At 45.7% G+C, this 12,156-nt stretch overlaps 1 protein-coding gene across 1 annotated transcript in view; it reads right to left on the bottom strand.

Annotated features, from left to right (window-relative positions):
• ENTPD7 (ectonucleoside triphosphate diphosphohydrolase 7) overlaps positions 1-12,156 on the bottom strand; it is a 244,708-nt gene that overhangs the window by 43,363 nt on the left and 189,189 nt on the right. Inside the window, exons 10-12 of the mRNA XM_069239671.1 lie at positions 6,621-6,945; positions 6,444-6,529; positions 6,088-6,249 (exon numbers count right to left, since the gene is read on the bottom strand). Coding sequence (XP_069095772.1) covers positions 6,088-6,249; positions 6,444-6,529; positions 6,621-6,945 — 573 coding nt within the window. The remainder of the gene's footprint in view (positions 1-6,087; positions 6,250-6,443; positions 6,530-6,620; positions 6,946-12,156) is intronic.

Below are 12,156 nucleotides of genomic sequence, written 5' to 3'. Positions count from 1 at the left end.
AGCCATGATTCCTCCGGGTTCTGTAGCGGATTAAATGCTGTAGGTCAAGTCAGAGATCATCCGCTGTTCTGGGGGTAACCCTCGGTCCTTTTGGATCCCCCGTTATAGTAGAGTCAGAGCTTGCCGTGTCCGAGTCTATGTTGATCTCAGGGGTCTCCCTTATCATCTCAAAGTTATTTTGTCTCAGCAGGGGGGTTTCCTTCAGCACTTTTGCTCTTTCCTCAGCTGCTTGTTGAGCAGATGGTTGAACTTTGATGTGCCTCTTGGATCGCTTCCTTGACGTCGGTAGCGACCACTCATCTCCCCTCCCCTCTTCGTCGCACATGTGTGCAAGTCCTTTAGCATGTAGCCATGTCCAGACATCTTCAGGGGAGGTGAATATGTGCGTGCGGTCTTCTGATATCACGCTCAGTTTGGCTGGGAACAGTAAAGCAAATTTAATGCCATGTTCGCGCAGACGTTGTTTAACCTTTACATAAGAGTTATGTTTTCTTTGCACCTCTTGAGTGAAATCTGGGTAGGCGTTGATGGTTGATTCCTTGTATTTGTATGGGCCTTTGTTGCGAAACTGTTGTAGAATCGCATCGCGGTCCCTGAAATTTAAGAATCTGGCAATCAGTGGCCTGGGGGGGTTGCCCCGGTTGTGGAGGCCTACCCGGGATTCTATGTACCCTTTCGACTGTGAAGAACTTAGATGGGGCCCCGCTTAACACCTCCTTGATTAGCCATTGTTCTAAAGTTATTTCCATACTTTGCTGCTGCATATTTTCGGGGAACCCCAGAAAACGGATGTTGTTTCGGCACGATCTGCTTTCGGCCTCTTCCGCCCTTCTCCATAGCGCCTTCAGCTCCGCGTCCAAACGTTGAATCTGTTTCTGGTTGTCCTGAGCCGTAGGAGACAGTTCGGCCAACCCCTCCTCCGCTGTTTTGACTCTTTCTGACAGTTTGCGATGGTCCACCCTGAGTAGGTTCAAGTCTTGCGATACTGCATCTATTCTATTTTCCAAGGACGTTTTAGTGTCCATGATCGCCTGCAGTACCTTCTCTAGTTGCGCAGATTGGGTAATGAGTGTGCTCTCCAGTGATTGTAGGGTCGGATTTGTTTGTTGGTCACTGGGCGCTGTTCCATGCGATGCACGGTCTTGATTCTTAGCTGATTTGAGCCTGCCCGCCATTGTGTACATTCAAGGGAGGTCTGGTGGGGTGTGGCAGAGCTTTTCTGGAGGTTTACAGCGGGCCGCCCTTTAGTCTCTTTGCGCTTATTCAGTGAACCTGTCTCTGTTTTCGCCCGTTCTGCGTAGGGGGGGATGAGCTTTAACCGAGCCTTGTGTGGATTCTTAGGCTTCCTAGGGCTTACTCCCGTCTGCACACAGGGTCCTGCAGGGGGTCCCCCGGCCAATTATGCAGCCCCAGTTATTTATTGATAGGGTTATCCCATGAGTGATAACTTATACTTTTTTAGCTGTAGCCCAGTGTTATTGCAGCGCATCGAATCAATATCAATCTTGGTAGGCACTTGGTATCCAGCAGAGGCGTGGTTGCCTAAGGGGCCGGGTGCCGGTATCAGTGGACTTCTGGGGTGGGCGCCTGTGCGGCCGCGTTCCAGGGCCCTCAGCGTATTAATGGGGGACGAGCTGCCCGGCGTGACCTGGGGCTGCCTATACTGCTCCCTGCCCCTGCCAGCCTCACCTCCACACCTCTTGGTCTATCGTGACTTGTACTGCCCAGGGGGTGGGGGGGTACCAGTACTAACGGGGGTTCTCTGCACCATCCCGCTCGGGTGGGATCGGGAGCGAGGAGGAGGAAGGGGAGCGGAAACAGGAGAAGGGGCGCAGGGCCGGCCACCCTATTTTTCTCCTTCTAGGACGTAAGCCGCAGCACACCTCCCGAGCCCCCTCTTACCGCCGTATTATGTGTGAGGCCGGGTTGTCTTGAAGTCGGCCAAGGGACCGGGCCCACGGGCGCTCGCTTCCTCCTGGCCCACGAACAAAAAGTTCAGGAGGGGCGATCTCTCCTGTCCCGGGGCTATTTTGTCCGGCCTGCAGGGGGGCCGTGAGGCGCCCCGGTGTCCCAGTAAGTTCGTTTGTTATTGCTCCGTTTTTCTTTGCTTTTACGTCGATTTCGGGACCTCGGGCTCCGGGCAGACTGCCCCGCCCAATCCCTCAGCGTCGTGTCCTGAGGTTTACTCTGCGGCGCAGAGAGCCCCGAGATGTCGGCCCTGCCGGGAGTTGCAAGCCCCGCGCCCGGGAGCTCCCGGCGCCTTGCGCGTCATTTAAGGCCGTATAATGGCCGGCGCTCCGGCGTCCGATCTCCGGATCGGAAGCTCCTTTCACGGCGGCCCAGGGCTCCAGTGAGACGCACCAGTGTCCTGGAGGCCGTTCCTGCGCCCCCGATCGCTAGCTTCGCCTCGGGGGACGCCCTACAGGATATTCGCGGCGAGTCCGGGATGGAGAGCGCTCGCTAGCAGTCCATCCCGGTCGCCATCTTAGCTCCACCTCCTACTTCACAATTAAGTTAATGTACTCCTCAGCCATTTTCGATGTTGCACTGTGGACAGTGCTTGGTGGTCAGAAATGATAGTGAAATGTTTTCTGTATAGAAACACATGAAAATGTTCACAGACCCTCACTACAGCCAGACTCTCCTTCTCCGGCTGAGAATATGCACGTTCCATGTCAGACAAACTTCGATTGGCATAAGCTACAATGAGTCTCTGAGGATTTGGCTGACCAATATGTTGGGCAAGGATTGCCACCAGCCCCACTGGGCTTGCATCTACTGTGATCTCAGTATGTAACTTGGGGTCAAAATAGGCCATCTCGATGGCATTCTCAATCATGTGTTTTATTCTTTTGAAGTTTTGATCACATTCAGGAGACTACTGGAAAGGGCAGTTTTGTTTTGCCTAGACTCTTAATGGGGCACTTACTGTAGCAAAATCACAAATGTACCTTGAGCAATAACTGTTCATGCCCAAGAAAGATCGCAGCATGGTGAAATCTTGGGTCAGGAGACCTTCTCCCCCACCAGAAATGTATGTTGTGAGAGAATTTAAGTATTGTTTTGTGAAACTCACACTTTGGCATGTTCAGAGTGAGACCTTCATCAGCAAGTAACTGCCACACTTGCGTAACAGCCTTGTCATGCTCCTCTTGCGTTGCTCCAAATACCAGTATGTCATCACTATATATAAGAGCATGCATGACAGGTTGAATTATTTGATGTATAATGTCCTGAAATATTTCAGCAGCTGATGGCACTCCAAAACAAAGCCTTTTGTATCTGAACAACCAACAATAGTCTAAATAGTAGTGATATACCAGCAGTTTTCTTCTAACTCAAGTTGGTGGTATCCCTTGTTGGAGTCAAGAGGGGAGAAGACTTTGGCACCTTTCAGCTGCATGATCATGTCCGCTAAGTGCGGACAAGGATGTTGTTCTCTCTCGACTGCTTTGTTGGCCTGGCGCATATCAACACAAATGAGCACCGCACCTCGACTGTCCTTTTTTTTTGCACCACCATTATGGATGAAACTCATCGCATAGGACCAGTGGATCGCACAATGATGTAATGCTTTAACAGGCTTTCTAGTTCTTTGTGAATGGCTTTTTGCAAGTGAAAAGCAACTCAGCGGTGCTCATGGGAAACAGGGTGAATGTCCTCATTAATGTGAAGTTCCACTGTCATTGTCTTGAGCCTTCCTAAACCATGAAACAATGACAAAAACTGACTTACAATTTCAGAGTGAGTGTGAAGGTGGTAACCAAGAGATATCATTCCCACGTCAGCAGTAGTGGCAAAACGGAGTAGACATGCACTACATGAAGTTCCTTGAAGGTGAATTGTTGCATGCACTGATAATGCTTTATGCTGCATTGTTGCTATGAATGAACCTTGACTCTGCAATGGTTTGGAGCCAGCGCATGTGTATACCTTTGTGTTTGACAGGTTGACAGCAGACAGGCTATTAAACTTCTCGACTAGCATAATGTTGATCAAAGCATACTGTCTATGATAAAGGTTATGGAGCAACCATGGACTGGTATTATAATCTTGGGGCAATGACCAAATTAATTCAGTTGTTTCATTTGATGGTTTTTCTTTGTCTTTTGTTCTTCCTTGCAAGTGGTCAAACCGACAGGCGTATGTTAATCCTTCCTCAATATCATAATGGCACATCCATCTTCAATGACTCTAGATACTGACACTGAAGAGCCTGTGCAGGATGGGCTTGATGGCAATCAACTTTGTCGGGTTTCTACTTGTTGCAACTGGTGCTGCATTTTGGCCTTGTGGACGTGGCTCGAATGCTTCTGGAACCTTCTGGCATATATTTTCTCTTCTCGCTATGACATATTTGGTTTCTCTTTCACTCTTGATAACCGTTATGAAGTGTTTTTCTTTCCTTCAACCTCTACACGTCTTTCCTATGGATGGATATCTACCTTCATGGAGAAATGAAAATCCACATCCGAAACACAACCTTTTCTTCTTTGAAGAAGTAGACTGGCGCGCATCTACCTTGTACTTGTGCTTGTGCTTGGTTTTCATGACCAATGCCGATTCATTTTTCGCTATTCCAGCTTCCATATCAGCAGCTTGTCTATCTGCTCCTTCATCTGATCTTACAATTAATATTTTCTCTAGTCTGAGCATCTCTCTTAACATGCGTCTTCTGAAAGAGTACAAAAGACAGCAATTGATGACTGAGGCATATGGCTTCTTCATTATTGAATTCACTAACCTTGCTGTGTTTGATAAGCATGTCAAGTCTTTCAACAAACATCCATCGTTTCACCAGCTTTCCGTCTCGCTTGATTGAAAATGTACCTTTCATAGACGACATTCAGCATTGGATTGAACTTGGAACCAAATGCCTCCTTGAATTGATAGTATGACATTGCATCAGCCTGTGAGATTTTCATCAGCACTTCTTTAACCCCATCATCGGCAAGGTTCTTAAAATACTTAATGATCTTCTTGTCATCTACTTCTTCTAGGGCATCTATGAAGTCATCAAACGTCTCGATCACTCAGTCCCCCGGTGCAAATATTTTGCTTTTTGGTAGTGCCAAATAGTTGTTTCAGAAACACATCTGCACCATACTTTGTACTCTTTTCTACCACTGTTGAGAGTATATGCTGTTCAGATGACTGCCGCTGTTCACCTGGACCGGTAACCTCTGCAAGCACTGGCCGTATGCTTGTGCTTGGAACAGCATGCCTGATTGGAGGTCATAGATAATCATCTTCTTTTGACGGTGAGTAATGGTTCTTTCTCTCAAACTTGATCGTTGTTGTGTTTAGTTTCTTGCATCGTACCTGGCTGTCACTGCCTTTAGCATTTTGCATTGTGCTCTGTGTTATGGCACACCACAGAATTTCTGCTTTCAGCCTTACCAAAACAGGGGGGGGGGGGGGGGGGGGATTTCCGAATGCTCTTCTCCTTAAGGCCATTCACATCTTTGAGGGCTGTATATGGGCTGGAGCAAGGATTTGACGCCACACACACCAACCTCAAATTGCTTCTATCGATTTGAGCACACATGCCACATACGAGCAGTTTGCCACGTTGTTGCAAACTCTCAGGGAGAGAAGTCTCAGGACACATATCCCACTTATGTTGCCAGTTGTAGTGACCTCCCCAGCTCAAGAGCATGTGAACAACCAGCCACACACACAGCTCTGAAACAGACATTTCTATTCCTCTGCATACGATCACACACTACTCTCGGATGACATCATAACTGTTAATAACCACACAATAATTAACACTTCCCAACAAGTAATGCAATTTGTCTAATGAGTGTTTTATTGGTAACACTAGTTATCTACACTTGGAAGAAATCAAGTTTCCTTCTTTGTTTTGCAGGATTCTCTGAAATTCAGTTAAGATCAGTAGGTCTTTCCCCCTGATTTTTAAACTAGATCCCTATTTTTCAATGTACATTCCTGCAAAGAAATGCAGAGATGTCATCATAAATAGCATCTAGCCCAAGACCCATTTCATTTTCAATTAAAACTCAAATTCTATTTACTGGCAGAAGGAAAAGCTTTTTTGAAAATACAAGCTTAGGCATGTAGTACCTGAGTGGAAGAAAGCGAGTTTTGAAGAGGATGGCTCCCAGAGTCCACTGTACTTCTCGGTCATAGACTAACTGGGCAGTTTTCAGGTTAGTGTAATCATGGGGGAAGTGAAATCCATCATGGAGGACTTGGTACATCCAGGCCGATTTAAAACATTGATATCTAGAAAACAAAGACGGGCAGTGTTGTTACCAAAACAAATTTCATGCTATTTTCTTAACATTCACTCTGTAACAGGTAAGGCAGATCATGAAAAACCACAAATAAACGCTTTTCCCTTCCCTTACCCCTCTACCATCCACAGTGATCCTGCTCTTTTGATGCAAGAAGTAAAATAAGTGAGAACATATCCTTACTTTACACGGTGTTCATCAGCATGGGAAGAATACAGGCCATGTTTATACCGGTCACTTAACGCTGTCCAGGTCATGCTACAGTAATCCTAGGACAGAATAAGGAGCATAGTACTCAGAGTTATTCCACTTGTGTAAACAGTATTGCTCAAACTAGGAAACAAGTCTCTGAGCACATACCTTTGCAGCTTTAGCAAACTTGAAACTATTGTAGCGGCCTCCCATACGCAAAACATCCTCGGTGCAATAGAAAAACTCAGAAAAGCCATAAAACTCGCTGTTTGTGAAGTCGATCGGTGAATGGTAAACGCCATTTAGATGGGCAAAGCTGTCATTGCTTTTGAGTAGGAGAGGTTCAAGCTGTTGCCGGCAAGCATCCCAGTCACCTTTTCCACGCAAATATATGGTTTGGCTACTTTTTTCAACTGTAGTTGTAGCTCCAACCGGGAGGCAGGGGTCCATGTATGGGGCATCCTGATTCACACCAATGTGTTGGTCTAGAAGTCTGGAACACAAAGGCACCAAGTTGGATAAAATGCTACATTTAAAACTGCACTATTGTAGTTAAGAGATTCATCATCACTGCAGTAACAAACATATCAATTTAATTGTAAACATTTTGCTATAAAGTACAACCTCTAAAACATGATTAAGTATTTCAAATCAGAAGTGTCTTGATAATTTTCAAATTATGAATAGCAAAAGTAAGGTTTCTGTTTTCAAACTTTTCTACAGCACCAGCCACCTAAAACTGGTTAAACACCTTAAGGTAATTTCCTTTATTCATCCTCTAGAAATGATGTACTGCGATGTCAAGCAAGCTTACCGTGAGCTGGAAAAACATGGAATGTTAGTCAAGAACAGTGAGAAAACACAAGTGCATCAGGGACATAACTTTTTTTATTCTGAAAAAATAACTGCTCCGAGAGGTTATTAAAAAAAAAAAATTCTAGAAAGATCCGTTATACCCCCATCACAATGTGGGCCGGCCTTGTGTATTTTCTAATATATTGATTTTGGTGAAAAAATCTGGCTGCGACAGAGGCAAACTCTGGAACTGGTGTGCAGATTTGTCTAGGATGGCAGATGTGGCACTTTCAACATCCCAGAAATTGTGCAACTGACCCGCCAAACTTTAAATGACCCTCCCCTTTAATATAGTGTGCACAATTATGCTCCTTTCACAGTTCTGCCTGCTTCCTACATAATAGCCTCTTGAGAGATAATCCTAAGAGAGATACAACTCCAATAAACAGGTGAGAAGGAGAAAACATGGAAGTGTGAAAGCAACATAAAGAACAATAGAAAGAGTGAGTATGAAGTAAACCAAAATCTTGCTACAGACAAAACTAGATGGAAGGTGATTTGAAGAGACAAAAGATAAATGGTAGTAAGGTGCAAAGAAATGAGAGAGCTGGAAAGAAAGACAAGAAAGGAACAGCCAGGTTCTGGTTCCGAAAAAAGTTGAAAGTTTAGTTGCTTACACCTAGATTTAGAGTAAATTTCTGACTTTTTTAGAATTCTCAGATACTTACAGTAATATCAAGGAAAGTTGTAACCATTCTAGGTTATAGAGAGTACAAACATGCATAAATATTTACACACACACACACACATATATGTGGAAAATGTCACTTACCCAGTGTAAATCTGTTCATGGCATGTAGTGCTGCAGTTTCACATGCTGTGCACATATCGTCATCTAGTGTTGGGCTCGGAGTGTTACAAGTTGTTTTTCTTTGAAGAAGTCTTCTTTCGAGTCACGGGATTGAGTGACTCCTCCTCTTGGTGATGGTGCGCATGGGCATCGACTCCTTTGTTAGGTTGTTTTTCCGCAGGAGGGTGAAGTAAGGAGTGAACAATTGTGTATGTACAAAAATATATAGAAAGTAAAGATGATGTCCAGGCAATGTAATTACATATTTACATGATTAAGTGCTACAATGACCACAGGCTCCTGGGGAGGAGGGAGGGCGCATGTGAATCTGCAGCTCAACATGCCACGAACAGATGTACACTGGGTAAGTGGCATTTTCCATTCAATGGCATGTGTAGCTGCAGATACACATGTTGTGCATAGATTGAAAATTCTCCTCCAAAGGAAGCGGTGGTTAGCCCGTAGGAGCTGAAGTAGTTTGAAACAGTGTTTTTAGCACTGCTTGACCAACATTTGCTTGTTGTCGAGATAATACATCCACACAGTAGTGTTTAGTGAATGTGTATGGTGTGGACCATGTGGCTGCTTTGCATATGTCTCCCACTGGTATATTCCCTAAGAATACCATTGAGGCACCCTTTTTTCTAATGGAATGTGCTCTTGGGGGTACTAATAAATGCCTTTTTGCCATGAGATAGCAGGTTTGAATACATTTTACAATCCATCTAGCTAATCCATGTTTCAAAATAGGATTACCTTTATAAGGTTGTTGGAAAGCAATAAAAAGCTGTTTAGTTTTTCTAAAGCCTTTCGTTCTGTCTATGTAATACATTAGAGCTCTTTTGAGATCAAGAGTGTGGAGAGGTCTATCAACAGTAGAATCTGGCTGTGGAAAGAAGACTGGCAATTCGACTGACTGATTAATATGAAAGGGTGAAACCACTTTAGGTAAACATTTTTGGATTTGTTCTAAGCACTACTTTGTGTTTGTGTACTTGGAAGAAAGGTTCTTCTAAAATAAATGCTTGAATTTCACTTACTCTTCTTAAGGAAGTGATTGCTACCAAGAAAGCAACCTTCCATGTGAGAAATTGAATAGCGCAAGAGTGCATGGGTTCAAAGGGGGACCCATAAGTCTTGTGAGCACAATATTAAGATTCCATGCAGGAGCTGGAGGTATTCTAGGTGGAATAATTAATTTAAGCCCTTCCATAAATGCTTTTATAACAGGAACCCTAAACAGAGGGGTATGTTGACTGTTTTGTAGGTAGGCTGATATTGCTGTTAAATTAATTTTAATAGATGTGTAGGCAAGATTTACTTTTTGTAAGTACAGCAAATAACACACAACATCCTGTACTGATGCTTTAAGTGGATCAATATTTTTAGGTTGGCAGTAATATACAAAATGTTTCCATTTATTTGTGTAGCACTGCCTCGTTGTCAGTTTACGTGCTTGTTTTAGAAAGTCCATACATTCTAATAGAAGCTGTAGGTATCTAAATTCTATGACCTCAGGAGCCAAATCGCCAAGTTGAGCACACTGGGATTGGGATGGCTGATTTGACCACTATTCTGGGTTAACAGGTCTGGTCGGTTTGGAAGTTTGATGTGGTACTACTGACAGATCCAACAGTGTTGACGTACCCACGTGGGCGATATGAGTATCATGGTGAGTGAAATGTGATGCATTTTGTTGACCAGAAATGGAATTAACAGGTGTAGGAAGTTGGCTCTGTATGTGCTATTTCAAAGTAAGGAATAGCATGCACAGAGTCCAAGGGTTCCCCTTAGAGGTAAAATAGTGGTAAAAAGAGATAATACTAATGCTCTATTTTGTGGTAGTGTGGTCGAGCAGTAGGCTTATCCAAGGAGTAGTGTTAAGCATTTGTTGTACATACACCTAGACAATAAATGAGGTACACACACTCAGAGACAAATCCAGCCAATAGGTTTTGTTATAGAAAAATATATTTTCTTAGTTTATTTTAAGAACCATAGGTTCAAATTTAACATGTAATATCTTGTTTGAAAGGTATTGCAGGTAAGTACATTAGGAACTTTGAATCATTTCAATTGCATGTATACTTTTCAAGTTATTCACAAATAGCTATTTTAAAAGTGGACACTTAGTGCAATTTTCACAGTTCCTGGGGGAGGTAAGTTTTTGTTAGTTTTACCAGGTAAGTAAGACACTTACAGGGTTCAGTTCTTGGTCCAAGGTAGCCCACCGTTGGGGGTTCAGAGCAACCCCAAAGTTACCACACCAGCAGCTCAGGGCCGGTCAGGTGCAGAGTTCAAAGTGGTGCCCAAAACGCATAGGCTTCAATGGAGAGAAGGGGGTGCCCCGGTTCCAGTCTGCCAGCAGGTAAGTACCCGCGTCTTCGGAGGGCAGACCAGGGGGGTTTTGTAGGGCACCGGGGGGGACACAAGCCCACACAGAAATTTCACCCTCAGCGGCACGGGGGCGGCCGGGTGCAGTGATAGAACAAGCGTCGGGTTCGCAATGGAAGTCAATGAGAGATCAAGGGATCTCTTCAGCGCTGCAGGCAGGCAAGGGGGGGGCTTCCTCGGGGAAACCTCCACTTGGGCAAGGGAGAGGGACTCCTGGGGGTCACTTCTGCAGTGAAAGTCCGGTCCTTCAGGTCCTGGGGGCTGCGGGTGCAGGGTCTTTTCCAGGCGTCGGGACTTAGGTTTCAGAGAGTCGCGGTCAGGGGAAGCCTCGGGATTCCCTCTGCAGGCGGCGCTGTGGGCGCTCAGGGGGGACAGGTTTTGGTACTCACAGTCGTAGAGTAGTCCGGGGGTCCTCCCTGAGGTGTTGGTTCTCCACCAGCCGAGTCGGGGTCGCCGGGTGCAGTGTTGCAAGTCTCACGCTTCTTGCGGGGAGATTGCAGGGTCTTTAAAGCTGCTCCTTTGGATAAAGTTGCAGTCTTTTTGGAGCAGGTCCGCTGTCCTCGGGAGTTTCTTGTCGTCGTCGAAGCAGGGCAGTCCTCAGAGGATTCAGAGGTCGCTGGTCCCTTTGGAAGGCGTCGCTGGAGCAGAGTTCTTTGGAAGGCAGGAGACAGGCCGGTGAGTTTCTGGAGCCAAGGCAGTTGTTGTCTTCTGGTCTTCCTCTGCAGGGGTTTTCAGCTAGGCAGTCCTTCTTGTTGTTGCAGGAATCTAAATCTTTAGGTTCAGGGAAGCCCTTAAATACTAAATTTAAGGGCGTGTTTAGGTCTGGGGGGTTAGTAGCCAATGGCTACTAGCCCTGAGGGTGGGTACACCCTCTTTGTGCCTCCTCCCAAGGGGAGGGGGTCACATTCCTATCCCTATTGGGGGAATCCTCCTTCTACAAGATGGAGGATTTCTAAAAGTCAGAGTCACCTCAGCTCAGGACACCTTAGGGGCTGTCCTGACTGGCCAGTGACTCCTCTTTGTTTTTCTCATTATCTCTCCTGGACTTGCCGCCAAAAGTGGGGGCTGGGTCCAGGAGGCGGGCATCTCCACTAGCTGGAGTGCCCTGGGGCATTGTAACACGAAGCTTGAGCCTTTGAAGCTCACTGCTAGGTGTTACAGTTCCTGCAGGGGGGAGGTGTGAAGCACCTCCACCCAGAGCAGGCTTTGTTTCTGTCCTCAGAGAGCACAAAGGCTCTCACCGCATGAGGTCAGACACTCGTCTCTCAGCAGCAGGCTGGCACAGACCAGTCAGTCCTGCACTGAACAATTGGGTAAAATACAGGGGGTATCTCTAAGATGCCCTCTGTGTGCATTTTTTAATAAATCCAACACTGGCATCAGTGTGGGTTTATTATTCTGAGAAGTTTGATACTAAACTTCCCAGTATTCAGTGTAGCCATTATGGAGCTGTGGAGTTCGTTTTTGACAGACTCCCAGCCCATATACTCTTATGGCTACCCTGCACTTACAATGTCTAAGGTTTTGCTTAGACACTGTAGGGGCATAGTGCTCATGCACATATGCCCTCACCTGTGGTATAGTGCACCCTGCCTTAGGGCTGTAAGGCCTACTAGAGGGGTGACTTACCTATGCCACAGGCAGTGGGAGGTTGGCATGGCACCC

The sequence above is a fragment of the Pleurodeles waltl genome, chromosome 6, assembly GCF_031143425.1.
Source record: "Pleurodeles waltl isolate 20211129_DDA chromosome 6, aPleWal1.hap1.20221129, whole genome shotgun sequence".
Lineage (NCBI taxonomy): Eukaryota > Metazoa > Chordata > Amphibia > Caudata > Salamandridae > Pleurodeles > Pleurodeles waltl.
The sequence above is the reverse complement of the archived record's forward strand: the minus strand, read 5'-3'. Positions and strand labels throughout refer to the sequence as shown.